The sequence below is a fragment of the Octodon degus genome, unplaced genomic scaffold, assembly GCF_000260255.1.
Source record: "Octodon degus isolate 3935 unplaced genomic scaffold, OctDeg1.0 scaffold00029, whole genome shotgun sequence".
NCBI classification, from domain to species: domain Eukaryota; kingdom Metazoa; phylum Chordata; class Mammalia; order Rodentia; family Octodontidae; genus Octodon; species Octodon degus.
In genome coordinates, this window is record NW_004524605.1 from 6366613 (window position 1) to 6392918 (window position 26306).

General features: G+C 56.5%; 1 protein-coding gene across 8 annotated transcripts in view; it reads left to right on the forward strand.

Moving 5' to 3' along the window:
- Jade2 (jade family PHD finger 2) overlaps positions 1-25690 on the forward strand; it is a 46985-nt gene extending 21295 nt beyond the window's left edge. For all 8 annotated transcript variants that reach the window (XM_023713245.1, XM_023713244.1, XM_023713247.1 and 5 more), the window contains 9 exons: positions 1940-2097; positions 7763-7923; positions 8457-8668; positions 9944-10111; positions 11347-11463; positions 12686-13150; positions 17556-17673; positions 19848-19979; positions 21172-25690. In XM_023713245.1, coding sequence (XP_023569013.1) covers positions 1940-2097; positions 7763-7923; positions 8457-8668; positions 9944-10111; positions 11347-11463; positions 12686-13150; positions 17556-17673; positions 19848-19979; positions 21172-21986 — 2346 coding nt within the window. In that variant the 3' untranslated portion in view covers positions 21987-25690. The remainder of the gene's footprint in view (positions 1-1939; positions 2098-7762; positions 7924-8456; positions 8669-9943; positions 10112-11346; positions 11464-12685; positions 13151-17555; positions 17674-19847; positions 19980-21171) is intronic.
- Positions 25691-26306: the final 616 nt, after the last annotated feature.

A 26306-nucleotide genomic window follows, 5' to 3' on the forward strand; every position in this document is an offset into this window, starting at 1 on the left:
TTAAAAAAAAAATCTTAACTAAAAAAAACAGGGTCCCAGACAGCACCTCCCACCTGCAAAAGGGTAAAAAAGTGCTTGGGAGATGGACCGATGGACAGCAAGGCCATCCTTGGGGCCCAGGGCCAGGTGTGCCCTGCAGTTCTCCTTATCTGATTTGGCTTCAAGTTTACTCAAGGGCAGTGGCCAGAGCCCCGGGGACAGAAGGGCTGAGGAGTCGGGGTTCTTGTAAGGCTGATTTATGGAGCAAGGTGGTGGCTGTGCTCATTCCCGTGGCAGAAGTGTCCGGGTCACTTTGGGGTCTGCTCGCCCTTGGCACGACCTGTGTTGGGCCCCAAGAAGGTAGCCCAGGGTAGGCCTCTTGAAATTGACAGTACCAGAGGCCTCAGTGGTGCAAGTCTCCCTCCAGTAAAGTGGGGCTGCTGCAGGGCTCCTCAGAACTATCCAGTTTTCACTGTTGTATTAGCTATCTTACTGCTTGCTTATTAAGATATGCAAATTATCGGGGCTGTGAAATCTTAGCCACTTTCCATCTTCTGTTTAATTAGCATTTAATCATAATCTGATTTTAATTTTTTCACACTGACACCCTAATTAAATGTTAGAGTGTTAATCTTAACAATTAAATTATATTGGCAAATAGGGGCTTCAAGAACTTGACCTGCTGGGGCTGTAGCTCTGTAGCAGAGTGCAGAAGTGCACATAGTCCTGGGATCAGTTGCCCAGCAGCGCAAAAAAAAAAAAAAGAAGAAGAAGAAGAAGAAGAAGAAAGAAAGAACCTTGAACTTTCTCAGGGCGGAGTCTTCTCTAGCTAGGCGCAGATGTTAATTAGATTCTGTGGGACCGCTTTCCAGGTCTAGTGCATGCCCATTCGGTCTTTTCCTAGTGGTCCTGGTTCTAGATTATAGTAGGATACATGTGCCTGGTGAAATAGCTGTGGCTGGGGGCAGCAGCCAGCTCTGACTCACTTTGCCCAAGAGGCCTGCAAAGGACAGGAGCTGACCCACCTGAACTCGACAGTGGGCACCCCTTTTCCCAGAGGGCGGGCCTGGTGTGTTTCTTAAAGCAGTGTCTCTTGTCTTACTGACATGAGTCCTTTGACTTGTCATTCTCAAGTGATGACCACCCGAATGCTGGTGTCTGAGCAGGTCACGTGGTGTGCAGAGGCCACTGTATTTCACGTCAGCATGTTGTTGGGAGCCACAGTGCAATTCAACACTAGGGGTGGAAGGCCTTGCCCAGTGCCAGCTGGGTGTGGATTTGGAGCGTATGCAGGGTGAAAGTAGGGGACGGCAAAGCCCCAGGAAGAACGGCAGTGGGGGGACACAGGTTCGGCAGAAGTAGCCCCTGGCCTGAGGGTGTTTAGTCAGGTTTGATGAAGCCGGGAGACAGCCTGCTTCTTCCTTTCCGTCACAGTCCCACCCTGGTGAGAAGAAGTCCCGTCTTTGGCCTGGGGGGAGCTTGGAAGGCCCTGCTCATGTGGAACCACTCTCCTCGCGGCCCTAAGCCCCATCCTTTGCTATTTGTGGGGAGCCGGTGGCTTCTGCTATTCTACACAGCCACCTGTGCCTAGGGATATAAACCTGTGTAGGAATTCGTGGAGCAGTTAGAGAACGTTGGCGCAGATACCTTTCTGCCCTCTGTTCTTTCCTTTTTGATTTCTGCTTGTTTTGTATTTGTCTTTCTCTGAGCCTTTCCCCTTCTCTTTTACACCCACTCCCATCTATCACCCAAACCCGAGGCTCTCACAGGTCAGAAGCCCGTGTGTTCTGCTGGAAGGTTTGCTGCCTGCGAGGCACCTGCCAGGTTCTTCCTGCTCCCATTGCGTTGTGTGCTGAGCGAGCAGGCGGGAAGCCCATTTCAGCGGAGGGTGTTTGCCCCTTCTCTGGCGGAGCAGCAGCCCGCCCGAGGCCACCTAAGCCCCGCCCCCCTTGCCCGGCAGGTTTTCCGAACAGACTTGATCACAGCCATGAAGATTCCAGATTCCTACCAGCTCAGCCCGGATGACTACTACGTCCTGGCAGACCCGTGGCGACAGGAGTGGGAGAAAGGTGTGCAGGTGCCTGCTGGCGCGGAGGCCATCCCAGAGCCCGTGGTGAGGTGAGCAGGGCCCCTGGCCAGGGCAGGGGAGCGGGGACACTGCCTTCCAGCTGGGGCATCAGCCGGTCCTGGGGTGCCTCCCTAGCCTGCCCCAGTCTGTTTGCTTCTTTTCACCGACAGATCGCTGAGTGTTTCCGAAATACTGGCAGTGCTTTGCGTGTTGGGCTCGGCTGCAGAGCCTGATTGCCCGAGTTCAAATTGCTGGTCGCATTCAGTGTGACCACGGGCCAGAATTGTAGTCTCTGGACCTTGCTCTCCTTGGCAGTGAAATGGGAACTACCGTATTACTAGCTTCCTCTGTGTCTCTGAAGGTGCAGTAACGTGGTGCATGTGCCAGGCATGGTGGTGCACACCTGTAATCCAGGCACTCCTTTGTAACCCAGCATTCAGGAGGCTGAGGCAGGAGGGTTGATGTGAGCTGGAGGCCAGCCTGGGCTAGATAGTGAGCTCAAGGCCAGCCTCAGCTGCAGAGTGGGACCCCATTTCAAAAGGCCAAAAATTAAAATTAAAAGAGTCTTCGTATAGGGCCTGGGTATATGCCAAGGGATCTGTAGAAACTGGCTGTGGATTGGGGCGCCACCACTGCACACTGGGTCCCTCAAAGAGAGTGGGTGGGAAAAACTGCCATACTTATTTTTCCCCAGTGCTGGGAATTGAACCCAGGGCCTTGTACATGGGAGGCAGGTGCTCTGTCCTGAGCTACAGCCCTAGTCCAGATCAGTGGGTTTCTATGTGCCACGGGACATGGTAAACCATGCTCTTAACTTTTTTTTTTTTTTTTTTGGTGGTGGTCGTACTGGGGATAGAACTCTGGATCTCGTTTATTTCACTCTTTTTTTTCATTCTTAGCTTTTCTTTTTAAAATTTTTATTTTATTTTTCCATAATTTTATTAAAAAGCAAATAGCAATGACATTGTTAGCCTTTTTTCCTTTTTTTTTTTTTTTTTGCAGAACCAGGGACTGAACTTAGGCTCTTGCACTTGCTGGGGAAGCGCTTATTCTACTGAGATTTCACCCCGGCTCGCCTTTCTTTTTGGGGCGACAGGGTCTCACAGTGCATTTCAGGTTGGCTTTGAATTCACTATGCAGCCTAAGCTGGCCTTGGTCTTGCAGTGATCCTCCTGCCTCAGCCTCGCCCCTAAGCGTTACAAAGGAGCTCTTAGGGGTGTGAGGACGGTTCCCAGGCTCTCGGGAAGTGGTAGGTGCTCCTGAAACAGGTGCTGGTGTCCCCAGTGGGGGCAGAGGGTTCCTTCCACAGCTCCGTGGCCTTCAGGTCTCCTGTGCTGGTGGGTACTTGAATGCTCTGGTGGGGTGACACCATGTGCTTCTTGTGCACTCTGACAGTCCGCACAGAGGGGCCTGGCCTCCTGGCCTCCCCTGCCTGCTCGCCTGCCCGAACTGAGCCCTGGGGTCACTGACTGCCCCTTGCTGGTCCCCGCAGCTCTTGCTTAAACCTGGCAAACCAGGCTTGGGGCAGATCATAGCTGTTGCCTCCCTCGATGTTGGTCCTGTCGCTTCAGGGCAGCTATGCCTGTGGCTGGTTTGTAGACACGTAGTGCCAGCCTGTGCTGGGCCTGGGTCACGGACAAGCTGACTTAGCCTGCCAGCTGCTCTGTGGATGTTGGCAGGGCCCTTCCTCCTGCAGGGGAAGAAGGAATGGGAGAGTGGATTTGTTATTGCGCTGCCCCTGCCAGCGCCAGTGATGTGGGTCAGCTTCTTGCCAGCCGCACCCACACGCTGGTTCCCCAAACCGTGAGCTGACCCTCTGAGCTCTTCTCCTCCTGTCAGATGGGCAGGGTACCATTTGATGGCACAGCATGGTGCAGATTAGGGAAGAATATACATGGCAAGTTGGTGGTGCATGTGCCAGGGCCCAGGACCACGAAGGAGAAAGGACAGACCACTGGCTAGACAGAGCACCAGCCTGACCCGCCTTACCCTGCTGGCCGTCGTCGCTCCTTGCTGTCCCCTTGGCTGGCTAGTCACTGCAGGCGCTCCCACACTGGAGCTTGGCTTCCGCCTGCCTGCGGGTACTTTGTCTGCTGACATCCAGCGCAGAGCATGTGTTCAGGCTGCCCTGGCTTCTCGAGGTGCACTCCCAGCGCACGCAGGGCTGTGCTGGGCTGGCTTGAGCCAGGTGCTCCTGGCCTGCACTGCACTGTACATGGTTTGGAGAGGATAAACCTGGCGGTCAGGGGTATGTGGTGAGCTCTCCTTGCCTCTTCTTTCCTCTCTCCCCAAGGACCAGCTCCTCCGTCTCCCTGGGTGGGGCATCTGGAAGCCCATGGGGCAGCCAGAGTGGGTAAGATCCCTGCAAGAGCCCCAAGCTGAGTCCTTGTGTGATGGGCCTCATCTTCTCGCTGAGTGATCTTGCTTGTCTTATCCACTACATAATATTGGCCCCATTTTTCAGAGGAGGAAGTTGGGGGAACTCTGGGGGATTTCCTGCAGGCTGCTGGGGTCTAGTGGGCTGGCCCAGGAAATCACAGGCCACAGAAGAAACCCCAGGCTATCCTTGGGAGGCCCAGAGAGCCTGGTGCATGCTAGCTGTGACAGTCTTTCTCAGCTCCTGTCCCAATGCTCCCTGTCCCCATCTTTCCCTCCTTGGCTTGTGGGCAGCTCTGCCTAACTCATGGTCAGAAGACGTGACCCAAGGCAGAGTCACCCTCTGGTCTGTCCATTTCTGTTCACTGGGCTCTGTGCTGCTGGTGGTGGCTGAGGACGAGGTCTTGGCCTTATGCTCCGGGCCGCCCATACCCAGCAGGCGAGCTCCCAAAGCCAGGGGAGGACTCGAGCCTGGGAACCCAGGGCAGTGCCATTCCGGTGTGAGTGCCTTAGCCCTGGCTCCCCCGCGGGAGGGGGTGATCATGGAGCCACAGGTCTGACCAGGTGGCAGCTGACAGGGCAAGCAGCTATGAGCAGGGTTATGCCACTAGCCGGCCCTCTGGAGGCTCAGGACGTAGGCAGAGCAGGAGGCCAAAATGACAGCCTGTGCTTTGAGGAGAAAACATTTGTTAGAATGACAGTTCCTCAGGGGAAGGCAGCGTTTCGCGGGACCGCTTATTAGCATTGCTTCTTTTTAGAATCACCTGATCGGCATGGCAGTGCCTACCCCTTCTCCTTGTCCTCTCGGCCACTCTTCAGGCCTGGAGCTGTTTTCTCTGCGCTTGGGTCTCTGCCTCTCTCCTGGTCTCCTGCGTCCTTCCTGGCTCTCTTGCTGAGTATGGGAGTCCCCGAGGCATGGAGTATGGGAGTGCTGCCCACTCCTTGGCCACATCTTGATGCCACCTCAGGTCCTGTCTTCCCCTCCCCTCCCGACTCTGCAGAGTCACAGCCCCTGGTATCCCTGCCTCCGACCCAGGAGGCAACTGAGGGGCCTCTAGGGCCCAGCAGGGTTGGCCAGACAGAGGCCAGGCTCAGAGGCGATAACCATGGCAACCAGCGGGAGGTGGAAAGAGCTGGCATTTGATCTGGAGGATGTGCGGGGCAGCAAACAGCTGTGCCAAGGGGACACCGCCCTCTCGAAGCAAAGCACCTCCTTGTATCTTCTTTCAGGGTTAACAAGATGCTGTCCGAAGGTCTCAGAACACACGCGTGCGCAGTGCTTGCTCTGGGCCAGGCACTCAGGGCTTTGCTTTCATTAAGCCTGTAATCTCTCACCGGCCGTGTGAGGTTGGTGCTGTGAGACACTCAGTGGCAGAGCTGGACTCTGGTCTCTGCCTGCAGCCAGAGAAGGATGTGACCCTGGTCCAGAGGAGGTGCATCTTGGGGCACCAGGAGTGTGGTGTCTGTCTTGGTCGAGCGCAGAGGCGGGTTGCTAGTAACTTGCTGGGAGCACCTGTCATCCCAATACTGGGGAAAGAAACTCCCCACCGAAAGATACCTGGAACGAAGCGCTTGCCTGGCAAGCACAGGGGCCTGAGTTCAATCCTCGGTTCTGCCAAATATTAAAAAAAAAACCAAAAAAACGAATGAATTTTAGGAACAACAGAGGTTAAGAGCAAAATATATTCAATCCCCGGATCCACCAAAAGAGAGAGAGAGAGAGAGAATGAGAATATATTCATTGGGGGAAAGAAATCTTCTGTCTAAGAGAGGTGGGTTGACCTGAGTGGGTGGCCAATGATTCCGTCTTTTCCAGGGTTTTTTGTAGAGCTAAACCATGAGGTGAGGCGGGTCTAAGGTGGAAAACACGAGAACTTTCTAGGTGGGCATGAGGTTAACCAGTGAGGTCACAGGCACACTTGCTCAGGTCAAAGTGATTGAATTGGGATCAAATGGGGAAGCCAGTCACATAGCAAGAGGACATGAATGCAGAACGGAGCTGTTCCTACAGGGAGTTGGGTTAGTGACTCTGCCTGGCTTTTTGAAGGTGATTGATACCTATTTAGAATATCAATCCCCGGTGTCTATCCTTAGGGGGGTATGTGGCTGTGTTTGTTTAATCTTTTTTTTAAAAAAGATATTTATTTATTTATTTATTTATTCATAAATAATGGTATAGGATTTTGCTACACAGTTCAAACTCGTAGTGATCCTCCTGTCTCAGCCTCCCCAGTGCTGGGATTACATGTGTGTGCCATCATGCCCAGTTCGGTGGCCAGCTTAGTGTACAGTACCGGGGATGGTCCTTGCACTTGCCAGGCAGGAGCTTAGACTGCCAAGCCATCTCCCCCGCCCTGGTTTAATCTTGTGTCTTGAGGTCTGGCCCACACGGAGGTGCCTGTCTCTCCCACAGTTGCAAGGTATCCCATCTTGTGCACTGGCTCCTTCCAGCTCCTTCCCTGTCTGACTGCCTGTAATATTTCTAACTCAGCTGCCTACAACAATATAGTTACTCAGGAGGCTGAGACAGGAGCTTCACAGGTTGAAAGGCAGCTTGGACAATGTAGTGGGACTCATAATTGTGTTTTATTATTACTATTTATCTTTTACGTATTTGGTACAGGGTCTCACTACACAGTTCAGACTTGTAATGGTCTTCCTGACTCAGCCTCCCCAGCACTAGGATTACAGGCATGCGCCACCAAACCCAGTTTCAGGGCTAGAGTTATAGGGTAGCCTGGCAAATGGTACTAGGAATTGAACTTAGGCCACCAAGCTATCTTTCCAGCTGAGCTATCTCTTCAGCCTCAAAATTTTAAAAAGGGCTAGGACTGTGGCTTAGCAGTGGAGCCCTTGCTTGCCTAGGATGTGTGAGGCCCTGAGTTCTGAGAGGAGAGAGAAGGAGATTGGCTGCTCATGGGTGCACCTGAGAAGGACACTGTCCCTGTGATGGTACACCTCTGGTCTGGACAGCATTACCCTTGGCTGCAGTAGTAGAGGCTGAGAGGGCTCCTGACCCCAGCGGGATGCTGACCTCGGATCTTCTCAAGATTGTAGCATTTTCAGGCTGTTGGTGAAGGAGGAGCAGGGGTGAGGTGTGGAGATGATCCTGGCCCCTGTCCAGCTTGGGGTTATGCCGAAGACCCTGGGATCCCTCTGGCTCCATCCAGGGCACTGTCCAGGACAGCACTGCGGCCTTTCCTGCAAGGCTCGGTCGGGCAGACCATGTGGGTTGGGGGCTTTAGCTGAGGCCCAGCTGTCCTGGTGGGGACAGTTGGAAGTGTGCTGTGGCCGGCAGGGTGCAGGCTGAGGGCCGCCTTCTTGATCTTTATTTCCTAGGATCCTCCCACCACTGGAAGGTCCCTCTGCGCAGGTGTCCCCAAACCACCCTGCACTCGGTGAGGGGTCCCAGCCTGTGTGGCCCGGAGGCAGCCGCTATGACCTGGACGAGATTGATGCCTACTGGTTGGAGCTCATCAACTCCGAGCTCAAGGAGATGGGTAGGTACCCTGTTGCTCTAGGAGTGGCTGAGACCAGGGTGGCGGGTTTTCTTTTCAGCCCCAGAAAGGCAGTCACTGAGGCCAAGTGGAAAGTCCCTATGGCATCACGCCAGTGTAGTTACTATCTCTGTATCCTGGTCTCTGCAGCTGTCAGGTGGGGACAATGAGAGCACGTGATACCCTTGGGAATTCTTGGGAGTATTGTAGAGGACCTGGGGTGTGGCAGGAAGAGTGAGTGAGCTCACAGATGGGGCTGGCGTCGTTGGGTGAGGACATCCAGGCCAACACATCCTAGGAAGGACCAGCTCTGCCACGTTTAGCCACCTTCAGAATGTGCCCTGCACACAGCATGAGTGAGGGTCCCCATGCAGTGAGCTGGCCTCTTGGGGACACTGTGTTTCCTGCATGTATGTGTGCATGCGTGGTCACAGTGCGCAGGGGCCTTGAGACTGGGTGGCTCTGCCTGGCTGTCTGCTCTGGGCTCCTGCAGCCCCAGGCGCTCAGTCCTAACCCTGTCCGTGCTGTTCCCCCAGAGAGGCCCGGGCTGGATGAACTGACACTGGAGCGTGTGCTGGAGGAGCTGGAGAGTCTCTGCCACCAGAACATGGCACGGGCCATCGAGACGCAGGAGGGGCTCGGCATCGAGTATGACGAGGATGTCGTCTGTGACGTGTGCCGCTCCCCTGAGGGTGAGGACGGCAACGAGATGGTCTTCTGTGATAAGTGCGACGTCTGTGTGCACCAGGTGGGTGCCCCTGTCCCCACTGATGCGGTGAGCCCCAGGACAGCTGTCCAGCCACAGTGCACCATGGGCAAGGCTGGAAGAAGGCGGTGACGTGGGTGCCTGGAGGCCCACAGCCCAGCGCTGCCAGCCAGGGTTGGCAAATCCCTGTTGGCTGGTTGTAGCGACTGAGAACTAAGCCTGGAGCCAGATTGCCTGCTTTCAAAGCCTGGCCCTGTCCTGAACAAGCTCTGCAGCTTGGGCCTCTGTTCCTTCAACTGTAAATAAAAGTGAGTTGTTGAGGCTGGGGCATGAGCCCCTGGATTAGCTACCTCGCGCTGCAAACAACAAAAAGTAGATTTCTAGAGGATTAAATTATTGATTATGTGTTACTTGCTTCATGCTGTGTATTGAAGGCCACAGGTACCTGCTACCATTTCTGGCATCGTGACCGGTTAGAGCCTGGGCAGATGCCCCTCTACCTCAGGCGCTGAGGCTTGGGTTTCCAGCAGTCCTCTGGTCGTGGCTTTGAAGGCACTCATACCATAGCTGCTAGGTCAGCCCCAGCGGACTCAGGCAGGGGCTGCAGGTGTGTCAGCAGGCATCCCTCATACGCGCACGCCCTTGGGTCTGGTCCCCGTGCGTCCCCTAGGGCTGAGGCATTCCAGAAGGAACCCTGCCCCAAGCTGGAATAAGAAGGATGAAAGCTCTCAGCATTGGTCCTTAGAAGTACATGACTGGGGGGCCGGGGAGATGGCTCAATAGAATAAATGCTTTCTTGGTAAGCGCAAAGGCCTGAGTTCAATCCCCAGTTCCACCAAAAAAAAAAAAAAAGTAGTACATTCCTGGGGGTCCAGGAGATGGCTCAGCAGGATAAGAGCTTCCCTGGCAAGTGCAAGGGCCTGAGTTCAATCCCTGGTGCCCTCCCAAAAAATGAAATAAAATAAAAAAATAAAGAGTAACTTGCCACTCTAACCCTATGTTATTTAAAAGAAAAAAAATACATGACTAGTTCTGCGTTCTGCTTAAGATGCAGGGTGCACGGTTCATGGATGCCGCCTCCCCCACCCCACCCCCAGTTAAGGAGTCTGGCTGAAATGAGTCTTCTCCAACAGGGGCAGCCAAGTGCCCTTTCACAGAGGACCAAGTGGTGGCCTTTGGTGCATGCTGGGGGCTGAGAGCCCTTGGCACCAGTGTTGCCCCTGAGGCTGCCTTGCTGGCCTCGAGGCTGTGCAGCAGCACTAGGCAGCCCCAGAGTGGCCAGTGCCTCTGCATGGTGGCCCTCTGCTCTGTCCCCAGGCATGCTACGGGATCCTCAAGGTGCCCACAGGCAGCTGGCTGTGCCGGACGTGTGCCCTGGGAGTCCAGCCAAAGTGCCTGCTCTGCCCCAAGCGAGGAGGAGCCCTGAAGCCTACCAGAAGTGGGACCAAGTGGGTGCATGTGAGCTGCGCCCTCTGGATTCCTGAGGTAGGTAGCACGGGGGTGGGGGGGTGGCCCTGGAGCAGCACCTGGGAGGTGGGCCTGAATGGAGCTTGGGTGCTAAGCACTGGGTCATGTGACAACGCAGGGATCTCAGGAGATGGGCCTGAAAGGGCCCAGTGCCGCAGGCCTTCAGGGGACTTCCGTCTGCATTCTGGCCAGGGCTCAGGTGGGCCAGCAGGGTAATGGGCTTCAGAAGGGTACCAGATACGGGTCTGGGGTGTGTGCAGAGCTGGGCAGCCACCTCGAGGGGCAACAGGTATAGGTCCTTCTTACCTGGGGCAGGGGTTCCCACTGAAGTCAGGCTGTGTGTTTAAAACCCAGACCACCCGACTGGAAAGAAAATGAGACTCTAAGCATGATAGCTAGTGGGGCTGCTGCCATGGCCGTGCCTGCTGGCTGGTGGGCTGTGACCCAGGCCAGCAGGGGGCTTGTGCGCACCCACTGCGTCCCGGGTACAGCAGAGGCTGTGAACTCCAGGAGATAACATTATCTTCAGGAAACGCTGAAGTTGCCGGGACTGCAGCACCAGCCTTCCGCCCACAGCGCAGGCTTCTGTGACGCTGTTGGTAATGGCAGGGGTCACTGACTCCAAACCCTCATATGGAGGGCTGTGACTCCCTCTCCAGTTCGCTGGGGCTGGGTGCAGTGAAGAGAACCACTGGGGCTCCATACGGAGCCCTTGGGAGAGGGGCCCTCTTTCCATATGGGCACAGGCAGTGAGGAGTCCCCTGTGCTCCGCCACCCAGCGCTCTGTAGATGGAGGGACAGGCCTGTCCTCAAAGGAGGGATGAAGCAGAGGTAAGTCGAAGCCAAGAGACACTTGAAGACCCTCAAGAGAGGCTGTCAGGAGGCCTAATTTTGGTTCCCGAAAAGAAAGACCTGAGGTCCAGAAGGAGGGAACCTTGCATACACCCGTGCTGTCTCCCCCATCCACACATTCAGGTTCACATCTTGAGGCCTGTAGCCACGAACTCACGTGGTCAGCCACACTCAGTGTGTCCTCACAGTCTCACCTTGGGCTGGTCATGGATGAGGACACTTTGAGCGGTTGTCTTGGGTCAGGAAGGATGCAGACAATGAGCTTGCGCTGTGCCTCTGGAGTTGGGATGGACTTGGGATCCAGGGGCTCAGCGTTGCTGTCCACCCAATCGCTGATTTCAGTAGGAAGCACACCCTCATCTAGGGACTGAGGACTGAAATAGCTCCCTGTGTCCCGCCAGGTCAGCATCGGCTGCCCTGAGAAGATGGAGCCCATCACCAAGATCTCGAATATTCCAGCCAGCCGCTGGGCTCTGTCCTGTAGCCTGTGCAGGGAGTGTACGGGCACCTGCATCCAGGTACGTGGCCACTTCCCCTGGTTGCCCTGGAGCCTGCTGCAGAGAGAGGCGCTCCTGGGGCACCCTGGAAAATGGGCAGCTACTGCCACGCTTCACCTGCTGCTGCGAATAGGCTCAGGAGAGGTGGGCTGGGGCCATCCTCAGGTCCCCCAAGGAATGGGGACAGGTGTGGGAGCCAAGGCCTTCACACCTCCTGGGCCTTGGTGGGTTTTTGGTGTCAGGAATAGAACTCAAGACTTCACATTTGCCAAGTAGGTGCTGTGCCACTGAGCTACATCCCCGGTCCCATAAGCCTTTTTAAATAATAGGGTGGGGTCTTGCTAAGTTGCCCAGGCTGTACTCAAACTTTCAGTTTTCCTGCCTCAGCCTCCCAGAGTGCCAGTTGCACGCCATGCCTGGCCTTGACCCCACTTTCGGTGTCAGATGGCACATGGAAGGAACAAGGCTTGAGCTTCCTCTTTGGCCAAGCCCGCTGGCTCTCCTGACAGCCAGGGCTGGGCCTGCTCCTCACTGAGGTGGTTGGGTGAAGCCAAGAATGTACGCTTCTCAGTCACAGGTGATGGGGTGTCTCTAATCTATAGTTTGGCGGCAGGCGAAACCATCGTATACTGTTATTGCCCTTGTCTCTCCAGGAACAGAGTTGTCACTGCCATCAACCGGTGCGCCACCCCCCCTCCCGCCCCCCATCTATAAGCTCTTCAGATAGATGGCTGCAAGCCCAGCACCCTAGTCCCTGCATGTAATGGTTGGGCACAGTATTGCTGAAACGGTTTCAGCTGCCCTGTGGTCTTTCTCCAGTGCTGGAAGGGAAGGTCAGGCCTCCACCTGCCTGGTTAACAGCACGAAGGGATAGGCCTGCAACTCGTCCTAGAGCAGAAAGGGAGACAGATACCTTAGATACTATGCTGGGGGGCAGGGTGGGGAGTGACCCATGGTCTGCATCCCTTCTGATGCCTTCTCCGGTACAGAAGCACAGCCTGTCCACCGTGTGGTTGCACAGCCAGCCTCTCATGGTTGAGCTCCCTGGCATAGAGTGCTGATCTCATGACCTTTCTAGGTGTTCCCAAGCTCCACCACTGCAGTGCTCCCCCCATACTGTGCAGGACATTGGAAGCCGAGCCCTTTGCTCTGGAGGCTTCCCAGGATTCTGCGTGAGCTGCCCCACAGCCTTCTCCACCTGCCAGGGCTGCTTTAGTGCCTGACCCTGCCCTTCTTCCTCCAGTGTTCAATGCCTTCCTGTGTCACCGCATTCCATGTCACCTGCGCCTTTGACCATGGCCTGGAGATGCGGACTATATTAGCAGACAATGATGAGGTCAAGTTCAAGTCCTTCTGCCAGGAGCACAGCGACGGGGGCCCGCGGAACCCGCCGTCTTCGGAGCCCGTGGAGTCCAGCCAGGCCTGCGAGGATGTGGAGAAGGTGACCCTGCGCAAACAGCGGCTGCAGCAGCTGGAGGAGGACTTCTATGAGCTGGTGGAGCCCGCCGAGGTGGCCGAGCGGCTGGACGTGGCTGAGGCCCTGGTCGACTTCATCTACCAGTACTGGAAGCTGAAGAGGAAAGCCAATGCCAATCAGCCGCTGCTGACGCCCAAGACAGACGAGGTGGACAATCTGGCCCAGCAGGAGCAGGACGTCCTCTACCGCCGCCTGAAGCTCTTCACACACCTGCGGCAGGACCTGGAGAGGGTGGGTAACCTTGACAGGCCTGTGAGGGGCCTTTCTGTGCCAAGGACTCAGCAAACTGAGAGCTCCACCTAACAGCCCTGTTTTGAGAGCAGCCCGGGGCTCAGGCAGATTGGGGATGAACGACGTTTGCTGTCTTACCTAGAACACAGTTAGCGAGTGTGTAAAGTGGAGAGAGCATCTTGGCGGGGGTTGGGCGGGATGACTGGACCCTTCTATGCAGCTCATTGTCCAGTGCCTGGACACTGTCCGCCTGCCACCAGCCAGAAGTACATAGAAGGTGGGAAGGATCAGGTGTCCCTGGCTGTGTCCCCTAATACAGGGCTGAACTCAAGCTCCAAGCCCAGGAGACAGGTTCCCCTAAGACATTCTGTGCCTTTGACTCCCTGAGCCGTGGGGAAGGCCAAGCCCACTGGCATGGCAGCCCCCTCTCCCAGGCAGCCCAGCCTCCTCATGTGTGGCAGGGGCCTCGGATCCAAGCGCTCTGGCCAGTGCTGCTTCCAGAGTTTTCCTGAGAGTTTCCACCTCTGGGCTTTCCCTTGTCATCAGCTGCTTCGCACTTGATGTCTCCTCCATGACCCAGGAGGTCTGACTGCCCTGCGCTGCGGTGGCCTCCAGTCTGGCCCTCACCCACTTCTGAAGGTCTCCCCAGCTCTGCAGAGCAGATGAAGAAACCAAGGCTCAGGGAGACAAAGATACAGGAAGTCTTAGGGGGAACTTGTCTCCTGGGTTGGAATTTGAGTTTGAACCTGCATTAGGGGAAGGGCTGAGGTCGAGAGGAGCGAAGCTGGCTTCTCTTCTGTTACATACACTTCCAGGGCAAGCACACCCTGTCATCGTCCCTTGGCCCCCCCAACCCCAGTGCCAGCAACTCGGGGCTAGGGCTGGGACGCCCCCAAGCAACCTGAGCAGGTTCAGGAAAGAGATCTGTGGAGCTTAGTGCAGCACCCTATCCCGTGCTGCTTCCCAGCATCCACTTGGTAGGCTCATGGGCAGCAACAGAAAGCAGGCCAGTGTGTGTTCAGCCTGTGGGTTTTGGAGAACAGCATCAGAGTAACAAGCCGCTTGGTGTGCCAGCCGCAGGGCCTCAGCCATGTGTCAGGGACCTAGATGAATGAATAGTGTGGAGAATTCCACTGTCCAGAAGGCTTTCTATAAAACCCCACGGTGTGCGGGCCTGGCCAGCAGCGGCCCAGGGCCGACAGTCAAGAGTACCCAGCCTAGGTCTGGGCAGCAGGCCAGCTGGGCCTGGGTCCATGTGCCGGTGCAGGGTCAGGCTCAGATTGGGGCCTTCGGTAGCCTAGCTCTGTGTCCACCTGGCTCTGTGCCTTCTTTTCCATCTCCATGTATTCAAGTTTCATTTTCCTAGTCTCTAAATTAGGGATGAGAGTCAAACTGTCAGCTGGGCATGGTGGCGCAGTGCCTGTAATCTCAGCATTCCAGAGGCTGAGGCAGGAGGATCACCTCAAGCTGGAGGCCAGCATGTGCCACATAGCAAGACCCTGACTCAAAAATCAGACTGTCCGTGGGGATCACAGTAAGGATAGAGGCCAGAAGTTAGCACGGTGGCCTCTGTTGTTGGCCTTGACAGTTGTCACTGCTCGCCCATAGAAGGGGAGCCGAGCCTCATGTTCCCCAGAGGACTGGCACCCCCTTGACTGATTTGCCCCTGCAAGGGTTTGCAGGAGTTGGGGCTGCTGGCGGCATCCCATTTTATGGTCAGCCAGAAAGCCTGCTTCTTTGTGGAGCTGGAGATTGAACCAGGGCCTTGGATGTACTAGGCAAGGCTCTGCCAAAGATGTACTTTCCTAAAAATTTCAGCCCCTTCACTGGCAAGCAGCTCTGGGAGGGCAGGGCCGCTCAGTGCAGCTTCCCAGAGTTATTCACAGCTGACAAAAAAATTACAGCGCTGAACATCAGCCTTGCAGACGCCAGCCAGTGTCCCCTCGCAGCCACGCTGGTGGCCAAGTCCTGGAGGACGGGCTGGCTGGGGCTGTGGATCCTGCTGCTGATTCATCCCACAGCTGTGGAATGACGAGCGAGGGGGGCGGCCGAGGGGAGCTCCTGTGCATACCCGGCCCTAAGGAGGGAGAGGTGGGAGCTCCCGCATGCCTTGTGTTCAACTGCTTCCCCCAGAGAGAAGGGCTTAGCTGGAAGTACCTCATCCTGCCCTCTGACAGCTGCCTCCTGGTCACAGCCTCACTCTGCTTACTCTGTGCTCAATGCCCGCATTGGTGGTGGTGAACCCGTGGCACATGTGCTGCCGTGAGCTATACCACTGGCTTAGATTGTGGCCTGCTCGGCCCCACCCCTTCACTGAAGCCCGCCTTGTCCTGGGCTCCCCCACCCACCTCTCCGGTGCTGCCAGCGCAGCAGCCCAGAACACACTCCATCTCTTGCTGCTATAGCCTCGTTCTGCTGAGTCCTCAGCAGAGCCTCCCGCAGCCCACAGTACAACCTATTTGGTACATGGGCCCCCATGGACTACAGGAGAGACCCTGTAGCATAGGTGAATGTCCCACAGTGACTGTCAGCTCTTAGTAAGCAGCCTCATCTGTCCCTCGGACCGGCGAGCCCACGTTCTGGCCAGCAGAGGCCCTGCTTGGATGCATCTGACCTCCCAGCCCTCGTCGTCCTAGTCTGGCCTTGTCCATCCTATGGCCATCTCTCCCAGCCTGTATCCCCTTTGCAGGGCCTGAACTGTCCCCCCGCCACACACACCATCTTCCTAAGCAAACCCCGCCTCCTCCCCCCTCTGGCATGGGATCCTCACCAGCACCCCAGCTCTCCTTCCCCTCCATCCCTCCTAGTGTCTTCATTCCATGCTTCCCCAGCCTACTACAGTCCTCATTGTCCACCTTGTCCCGGACCTTGAAATCCTTTCCTGAGGACTGTAGATCTGCTGTTGTGTCAGTGTCCTGTGTCCTTTGCTTTGTTGACAGCTGCTCCTGGGTTCCCAGAAATTGTTTTCCCTTCTCAGGACCGGAGGGGGCACTGGGTTCCACCTTTTTGTTTTTGCAGTGCTGGGTGTGGTACCCCCGGCCTTGCACATGTTTAGCAAGCACTCTCCCCCTGAGTTGCACCCCCGCCCCGGGCCCCAGCGTCTTACACATGCATAGTCTCCCCCAGTTGCATCTCTGTCCTGTGCTCCAGAGCTGGATCAACCTCGGAAGACCTCCAGGCATCTGCTGTCAACCTGACTGCGCCTCGGCCCTACCTCTAGGCTTCCTTCAAAACTTACTGATAGCAAAATGCCTTCATTAAAACATTTGCAAAAAGTAGCTATGTTACTAAGATTCTTGGGAGAACTGTAAAAAGTGGTTGAACTAAGAGATGGGAGTGGGTTGCAGTGTGACCATAGTACCAGCCAAAGAATGTTGGGGTTCTGACAGAAGCTAGTGTTACTATTTTGGGTGTCAGAAGCTCCAGACATTCCTGATGGCATGGTATATCCTTACCAGTAAAAAGATTGAGCAGATTACCTCTGAGAATGTATTTTTATTATCTCGTAACTGCCACTGCCTATTGTAAGATGACCAGAATCCCTAATAGAGCCTAGAAAAACCCACCAGCGGAAGTTCTAGTGTTTCTCCCCATACTGAAGTGCACTGACCTATGTCCCATATTACCTCACTTTCGAAGCCCTCGCTTGGGGCAGGAGTTTCCAGATTCCGTAGTGCTATCTGTGGTGTACTTAAAACTCCAACTCCTCAGAAAGCAGGACATCTCCCCCAGCCCTTTTGTGAAGATTAAGAACCCACACTGATCAAATATGACTTCATTTTAACCACTCAATCCATGGGACCTTGTTTCCTCTTAAGGTCCTATTCTGAGGTCCCTGCAGAAGGCGCCTCTGGAAGAACACCCTTCTGCAAAGCCTTGGAGGGACTGGGAGGGGGAGGTTATCTGATGGGCCTTTCCAGATTGAGCAAGAGCGGATAGGTCTGACTGGCTTATCTCGGAGGGGGAGAGAACGGGGCAGATAGGCCCTGGAGGGAGCTGGACTGGAGTCCTGTGTCTAGGATGCCTATCTCCCTGTCCCAGGTCTGTGTCCACATAGCCTGGTTGTAAGATGACTCACTCGGCCAGCATCTCTCTGCTCTGCTGGGTGGCAAGCCCTGGCGACAAAGGGACCCTGGGGTGATGCTCAGGACAAGGCCAGGGCCTCATAGTCGTGAAGCCATAGCAGACCTGGCACTTGAGCTCAGAGCAAAAGTCACCCCTGGAGAGGTCTTGGCCCAGGTGGAAGCTAGCAGTGATGGACGCCCTGGGCCTGGTGGTCATGGCGTGGGCTGGGGGTGCGTATGGGCAGGAAGTGCTCCAGGCGGGCCTTGGAGAGCTCACAGCAGTGAGAGACCTGGGGTGGCTGCCCGTGAGCCAGGTGGGAAACCTTCCTGTGTTTCCGCAGGTTAGAAATCTGTGTTACATGGTGACCCGCCGTGAGAGAACGAAGCATGCCATGTGTAAGCTCCAGGAGCAGATATTCCACCTGCAGATGAAGCTTATTGAACAGGATCTGTGCCGAGGTGGGTACCTTTCCTGCTGTCCCTGGCCACCTCTGTGCCGGGCTGGGCCTGAGGTGGGGGGGTCCAGTGGGGTGGATGTGTGGAACTCGGGGCCATTGGCCCTTCCACCCTCTCCACCACTTACTAAGCCCAGATGGGGTCTGCCAAGGCTCCACTGTGTTGGGAACAGGGACAGCAGACCTGCCCTCAGAGGGCCTTTCAGGAGCAGGCCTCAGGCGGACGGAGGCAGACCCAAGATGTGTGTGGCTCTGTGCCAGGGTAAGGCAGGAAAGCGCCTGCTCCAGAGACAGCATAGTACCTGGTCCTCTCCCCAGCCCTGACGGGATCCTGGCTGTGAAATCAGCAGTTTCCTCTGTTGTCTTACCTTCTTCGGCAGTGCATTTGACAGACCTGGATGGAAGCTGTTGGCAGTGGAGCGTGGCCAGTTGAGAAGCATGCCAGACACAGTTCAGGAGTGTGATGTGTTAAGGAGGGGGGTGCTTAACCCAGAAGTGGCGCTCTGGTGTCGAGTTTCCACGTAGTGAAATAGCTGAACCAAGAGAGCTCTCTCACACTCGAGGTCAAGGCTGTGCCCAGAGTAGAAAATGGAGAAAAGTGACTGGGCCACCAGGGACAGAGGACCCATGCCATCCCTTCCTCCCAGCAGCCAGTCTGCCAGACAGCTCTTCGGGCTCTGCCCATCCTGAGCTGGGAACAGGCTTTGCTGGCTTGAGGTGTGGGGTCCGAGCAAGTCGCAGCCACTCATACTCACAGTCACCCAGAGACTGAGGCAGCTGCCCTGATGATTCTGGAGCGTTTGAGGCTCCTGTCTGCTGTGCAGTCTGTCAGTGGGCACTGGCCGAGTGCAGATCGCGCTCCTGCCCTCACGAAGCTTGCACTCTGCGGAGAGAAAGGAAAGCACTGTCTGGGGGCTGCTATCGAGGTCAGTGCAGAGACAGCTCAAAGGTGCCACTGGAGCAGTGCCTGCACGGCTAGTCCTTGGCTGCGGCTGTGCCTCTGGCCACAGAAGCAGTCCCCACCAGGCACCCCCGGTCAGCTCTCAGGATGGCAGGGCAGGTGCAGGGACCCCGTACCCCATTGGTCACGGGCTCAGAAACGAAATGTAAGGATTTGCGTCCCCGCTTGGCGGCTCCTTGTCTCAAGTGGCAACAACCAGCAGCAGTTTGTCTAGGGCAGGCAGTGGCTCAGGAGACCAGTTTGTTCCTGCCTAAAGCGGATGCCCACACTTGGCCTCCCAGGCCCCGACGTGGCGTCTGGGTCCCTGACCTGTTGCCCGGAAGCGAGGAAAGTCACTCAGTAGAAGTAGTGTGGGGCCATGATTTGAACCAGGTTAGAGACAAGGGAACAGCAACGTGGACCAAGGGCCAGAGCCCGATTTGGTAAAGAAACTGGAAAGACCCCGGCATGGGTAGTACTGGGGGCCAGAAAACGCCCAGAGAGGGGGGAAGGTGAGGTGGGCAGAGTCCTGCAGCTGAGGGAAGGAGTCCAGACTCCAAGGGCAGGAAGCCCAGCTCCCACGTGTCAGGCTTGGGCCCTACATCACAGGGCAGGAGACTGAGGCCCGGCCTGATGCTGCCTTGCCAGCTACAGCACAGAGGGGGCCGCGGGTCTGAGCCTTTTCTTAACCTGGTCCGGAAAGCTCTCTTGCCTTATGTCTGCCTGAGGCTAGGGGTACTCCTGCTGCTGCGCCTTCCTCTCCACCTTTCCCCTGCTCCCCGGATTTGCAGATTGTCATGGATGGGAAGGATAGTAAGACCAGGTGTTACCTGCCACCTGACCACAAAAGCAGACTGGCAAACCAAGGCAGGAGGCCTGCTCTTGAGGCGCTGACTGCTCACGGGGTGTCTAGATTGGAACCGAGCCTCCGGCCCTGGAGCCAATGTTCTTTCCATCCATAGTTCAGCTCCTTAGTCTCATGCGCTACGCCCCACCATGTCCAGGGTTGCCTCCTCAGACTTCGCAGGTCTGTGAGTTGTGGAGGTCAGACTGGAGCCCACCCCATCACCCCCCAAGGTGGCCATAGTCCTGCCCCCCATCCTCCTCCAGCTGTGCCTGACCAAGCGAGGTCCCAGGCCCCAGCTCTGACCTTGCTGCCCTGGAGGTGAGCCCTGGCTGGCGGGGGTGGGGCGCAGGCCCTGTAGGTCACCATCTCCCTCTTGCCTTCCCCAATGCAGAGCAAGCTGGGAGGAGAGCAAAGGGCAAGAAGAGTGATGCCAAGAGGAAAGGCCGAGAGGCTCCCAAGGGCAGTAGCCCGGAGAAGAAGGAGAAAGTCAAGGCCGGCCCGGACTCCGTCCTGGGGCAGCTGGGTGAGCTCCCACTGTTGCTTCACTCACGGCCTCACTTGGGAAGGCTGGCTGCAAGTTTGGGCCCTGGAGGGTTGCTAGGCCCTTCTTGCCTGATGCCTGCCTTGCGCACAGGTGCCACCCACAGAGGAATCAGAGCTGCACCCGCTTCCAGAGAGGCTCCCCTCCACGAAACAGTGGGGGCCTGGTCCTGGGGGCTAGGTTTTCCCAGAGGACTCTGGGCCATACCATGCTCAGAGGCGAGGAGTGGTGGAAGCTCTCATCCTGTCCACTGTGCACGCTCCCCAGTGGGCTCTTCCTCAGCACAGAGACACCCAGAGGAATGGCAGCGGGCCCTGGCTGTCTGTCACACACCTCCTTCCTGTCTCATTAGGCAAGAGCAGCCCTCAGGGAATCCCAGCTTTCGACTTGGGACACCCAGAATGTCATACACTTCCTCCAGAGCTGGTTTTGGGAGCGGAGTAGAATCCCCTTCTGGCCTCACTAACAGCACAGAAGCCTCAGGTCATCTTTGATGTCCTTCAGTGTCAAGAAGGGAGGAACCTGGATGTCTAAAAATAGGCCCTGAGCCAGCCTTGGTGGTGCATACCTGAATCCCAGCACCATGGAGGCTGAGGCAGGAGGATCACCCTGAGTTAGGAGCCAGACTGGGCTACACGTAACACCGTGTCTCAGAAACAAAGGCCCTACTTCACAAACTGTCCTCTTCGGAGACCATAGAAAAGGAGAGAGGACCCATAGCTGGGCCTGGGACCCAACAGACCCACCCAGATGCATCTTGCTACCCTTGTTCTTGTCCCGCCCTTCCTTCCCTGCCCCTCCCCCCAGTGCTTTGATTCAAACTCTGGGAGGACCTGCTTGTGAAGGTCTACTGCCCCCTGGTGGCCGAAGGTGTTTCCCTTCTGCCCCTTGTGCTTGCTTACCTGCTGAGCTCCTGCTACCTTCAAATTCTCAGTAATACTTGGAGAAGGAGCTCACTATTTCATTTGTGCTCCACTCCACTAATGACCATGCCAGACCGGGTGGGACGCGCTTCAGGCGAGAGGGGGCTGTTGTCACCCTGCAGTAGTGATGGGACCAAGCAAGATGGTTTATGGGAGTCTGGCATGCAGGAGAGCAGAAAGAGGGTACAGAGGGGCCCCTGAAGGGCGACACCCTTGATGGCATCTCATTGCCCCCTCTCTTCCCCTCTCAGGCCTGTCCACCTCGTTCCCCATCGATGGCACCTTCTTCAACAGCTGGCTGGCACAGTCGGTGCAGATCACAGCGGAGGACATGGCCATGAGCGAGTGGTCCCTGAACAACGGGCACCGCGAGGACCCTGCCCCAGGACTGCTGTCGGAGGAGCTGCTGCAGGACGAGGAGACACTGCTCAGTTTCATGCGGGACCCAGCACTGCGACCCGGTGACCCTGCCAGGAAGGCCCGTGGCCGCACCCGCCTGCCTGCCAAGAAGAAACCCCCACCACAGCACGATGGACCCGGCTCACGGATGACTCCAGAGAAGCCTGCCAAGAAGCCCTGGGGTCAGGATGCAGGCAGCGGCAGGGGGGGGCAGGGGCCACCGACCAGGAAGCCACCACGGCGGACGTCTTCTCACTTGCCGTCCAGCCCGACAGCTGGGGACTGTCCCATACCAGCAGCTCCAGACAGCCCCTTGCCGCTGGCCCCCGAGACCCCGGAGGAGGCAGCCCCAGCAGCGGCTGATTTGCATGTCCAAGTGCCTGGCCCTACGGTGAGCCCTAAACCCCTGGGCCAACTCCGGCCACCCCGTGAGAGCAAAGTCTCGCGGAGATCGCCGGGTGCCAGGCCCGATGCTGCGACAGGACCACCCTCTGCTGTGGCCGAGAGGCCAAAGGTCAGCCTACACTTTGATGCAGAGGCCGACGGCTACTTCTCCGATGGGGAGATGAGCGACTCAGACGTAGAGGCAGAGGACGGTGGTGTGCAGCGGGGTTCCCGGGAGGCGGGGGCTGAGGAGGTGGTCCGCATGGGGGTACTGGCCTCCTAACTCTCCCCTATCCCTGTCCCAGGCCCTACCCTGGTCCCCCACAAGGCCTCAGCCCGGTCACAACTGCCATTTCCAATCTCTGCTGAGTGTCCCAGACCTTTGAGGCTACCACTCTGTTGTGGTTTTATTTTTAATAGAGAGTTCCAAATTCCACACTGTTGTCTTTCCTCTGTGCTGGCCTAGGATGTTAGGATTCCTTCCACGGCTCCGGCCACAAGGACCATACCTGGTCCTTTGTGCCACCCCTGACGTGACCCACGCGGCATTGTTGGGCTTCTGGCTAGATGTAGGCAAAGTGAAGAAGAGCTCAGGACTCCTGCCCACTGCCGCTGGGTGACACGGACCATTGTTGGGCATTATTTCCTGGCAGATGGGCCAGCCTGGGGCCTGTCCCACCTTGCCCCCATCGCAGGAGGGCCTGTTGTGGGGTGGGGTCCTGCTGCATTCCCGTGGTTCCCCAAGAAATATCCTAAGTGACACCCAGCCAGAGTTTACTCACTGTCACAAGCACAACGAGTTCCTACGAGAAAGCACTGAGGGCTGCAGGGGGCCACCGATTCCTGACCAACCCACGTCGCCTGAGGCCTGCGCCCCACCCGTCACCTCCCCGCCTTGCTGCTCTGCCCCTGCCAGTGGCCAGCCCAGTGGCTCTGGGAAGGGGCTCCCAGAATCCTTCCTGAGCTGTGCCGTTTACTCAGGGGACTCCCACACAGCCGGCCACCCCACAGATGGAGGACTCCAGGGGAGGGCCACTGCCCGGCGGAGGGCAAGGGCTTCCTTTCTTCCTTCCTTGGAGCCAGGCTTGGCTGAAGGCTGGTCACTCCCACACAGAACTGGCCTGGCCAGACCAGACCGTTTGCCTTTTCAAGTTCCTAGTCCTGCTAAGAGATGAGCTTCCTTGGTTTCCTTTTGGAAACACCTTCCAACACGCAGTGGGATCCCGGGGCCCTGGGCAGGCCCACAGCCTGCCGGGGTGAAGTCTTGCTGGATGGTCCTGTGTCCTTTTGTCCCTTAGAGCCTTAAACCCCTGTCCCAGGCATGTCCTCCCTCCCTCCTCGCCCTCCTCCAGGTCCTCCGTAATTGCACTGAAGGTTTCAGTGGAGTGGCCCCAGGGTGATAGCTCAGGGAACAAACAAAAAAGGAATTCCGTGAAAACATTGGGGCTTTTGTTTTTTGTGTTTTTGTTTTTGTTTTTGTTTTTCTTGTACGAACTACTCCTGGGTCACTTCCACCACTGGTGAAGCCAGAACTTCAACAGGAACCTTGCAGAAGTCCAGTGAGTCAGTCGAATCATTCTATGGATGCCAAAGAATACTTTGACCCTAATACAGCACAGCCCGGACCTGACAACTTGTCACTTGGACTTTTTTAAATGGAGTTCTTTAGCAACAAAGTGCAGAAACCTGTTCATTGTGCACTCCTGAGGAGAGCCCGGGTCTTGGAGGAGGAGGAGGAAGAGGAGGCTTCGCTGCTGCTGCTGCTGTTACATGGGTCCCAGGGCTCGGCTTCCAGGCCCTGGGCTGAGCCACTGTGAGCAATCCCGTCCACTCTGAGACTCGGGGGACACCCCGACTGTGAAACCAGCACAAAGAGCAACTTTCCCATGTGGCCCCCGCCCCGTGCAAACACACCAAGCCAGGTTGGGAACAGCTTGACTTTCACCCACCCGCAACTCCAAAACTTACCAAGGTACGACAGTGGTAGTGTCATCGACAGTTGTCATTGGTTTCATGGGAATTTAGCAAAAGCAGAAACAAAAGATGGTGACAAGGTTCAGAGGATTGGACAGACGTGTCTGATCTGCATGGACTCCACAGAAGTGGGGTGCCCTGAGGACCCTGGGCGTGGGGAAGGCATGAGCTCCCACTAGACTTAGGCTGCCTGCCCCCCTCGGTCATAGTGACAGTGCGGTGTCAGCGTCAGCATCAGCATCCCAACCCCAGTCTCTGTTTACCGGCTTTGGACAGAACTTCCTTCCTTCCCTGGGCTTTGGGTCTTCTCAGGTCACCCTGAGCTGAAAACAACCAAACCCTGCTGGTGGTGGGGTGCTGGCGAGGCTCTAAGGTTGAGCAGTTTCAGCCCCCACCCTGGAGCCCTGCGCTCCACGCTGGGGCAGGGGCCAGGCTGGGTGAGTGGAAATGGGAGGGTGAGTGTGGGAGCGGGGGCTGGGAAGGCAGACAGGGTCAGCCGATGGTCCTCGGAAAGCTGCTGCGCACGGCAGCCTGGAGTTTGGCTTTGCTGGCCGTGGCTTTGGCCTGGGCCTGTCTGGCCGATGACCCCTCTGCTCCCTACCAGGCCCTCGTGCAGTGCTAAGCAAGCCGCTGTCTCCACTTCCAGGGTGTCCACCAGGCCACTGGGGACAAGGCCACTGGCCTCTCGTCCAGCCTTGCCCGGCAGCCCCCAACCTTCCCTGGCAGCCCTCACTCTGCTGCCGGCCCCCTGTCCACGATGTGGAGCGCATTGCCACCCGAGACCCAGGCGGGCTCCTCTTCCGGCCAAGGCCTCCAGGTCTTGCGCGCGTCCGCGTCGCCCACGCTCGCCCTCTCCCGGGAGGCGGCAGCTGCTCTGTAACTCATCCGGCTCACATCCCACACTCTCACCTGCCCTGGCCGCCTCCCGCCTCTCCCCTCATCACGTGACAAAGGAAAATGCGAGGAAAGTATTTTTATGTATCATAAATATATTTTGAAACAGATAAGGAGCAGAAAGGTAGAGTGCTCGTTTATTTTATGAAATGAGCTCGGAAGTCTGACAGCGCGCGAGCATTTCCAGTGTTAAAAGCCTCGGCTTTCTTGGAGAAGCTGCGCAGGGTTCCAGACGCAGGTGTTGGGCCGTAGTTGCGCGTGTGTGCACATGTGTGCACACGGCGCCTGCCTTCTGTGACCGTGTTGTGCACACCCTTGTGCACGACGTACCGGCACACTGGGAATTGCTGGGGCGATTCCTGACGAGCCAGCTGCCCGATTCTAACAAACATTGACCGCAGCTGGACTTGGCATCCCCTTGTTCACTGCCAGACGTGGCCAACCTCTGCCCATGCCCAAAGCTCTGCGGAATGGTCTGGATCCCTGTGGCAAGGCCACTTTCCTGTGCTCTCGGCCCAGCTGGTCACATTGGCCAAAGAGCCAGGGCTGGAGCCTGCGACGTTTCTTTGGCTGTTCTTTAAGGCCCCTCCCGCCGCCCTCACCCTCAGATGCACAAACTCTTTGTGCTCCAAATCACATGGGGGGAGGTGGTGGGGGGTGATATGAATGTCACAGGAGGAGACACCTTCTGTCTTTGTTTCAAAGAAAGTGATGTGCCATTTGTTAATATACAAGAGAAATATTGAAAATATATTGAAAAGAGCAATTTTAAATTATTTTTGGCTTATGTTGCAATATTTATTTTCTTGTATTAGAAAAGATTCCTTTGTAGAGAAAAATGTATTTTCATTACCGCAAAGACCTATTTCTCCTTTTTGTACATTGTCCATGTTCACGACCCTCAACGAGCAATAGAATGTACGGTCACCTCGGTGTGGCCAGTGCCCGCTGTGCCCTGCATGATTCTCTGTTGCCGCTGCTGCGTAGCTCCCTGCCCCATCCTGTCCTGCTCACTCACGGGGGCTTCAGAAGCTGGGCCCACCAGGGCCTGTGTCTTCAGGAGCCCCTTACACTCCTCGTGTGTTGGCAAACGCAGTTAATAAAGCAGTGTTTTCTGTGTGGCTGGTGTGGGGCTCTGTTACATTGGGTGCGTGGGCCCTGGGGAGCCCCTGCACACACTCCACAGTGGTTTCCCAAGAGTTCTCCAAGTCCCAAAGGACCCGCTGTCACCTCTCCAGGGACTGTGATTGTGACAGGCCAAGTGGGCACTCGCCTCATACTGGGGCTGCACAGGAAGGTCGGGACAGTGTTTCGCTGGATCTTCCCGGTGTTACCCCTGGGATTCAGGAAGTCGTCCCTCCAAGGAAAGGCCAAGTCCTATGTCCAAGGCTACCCTCTACCTCCAGCCACTTGCCTGGGGTGTGGAAAAGTTGGGGAGGAGACTCTGGCCACTATCTCTGGGCCATGGGATTTTTACCTGGGTTTATTTTTCATTATCAACTGAACACCTTTTCCATGCCAGGCTGCGGAAAGAGGGTATGGGATGGAGCATCTGTCCCTACTCTGGGTCTTCTGCGCTCACAACCCAGCAAAGACCCTTCCAAGAAAGAGTCACTACCTGTTCTTTTCCACATTTATCCAGCTTATGCCTCACTGCAATGTGCTGCTGGTCCTCTCTGCCCACAGGCCTCTGGGCCAGGAGACCTAACAGCTGCAGACTGAGGGGAGTGCAGGG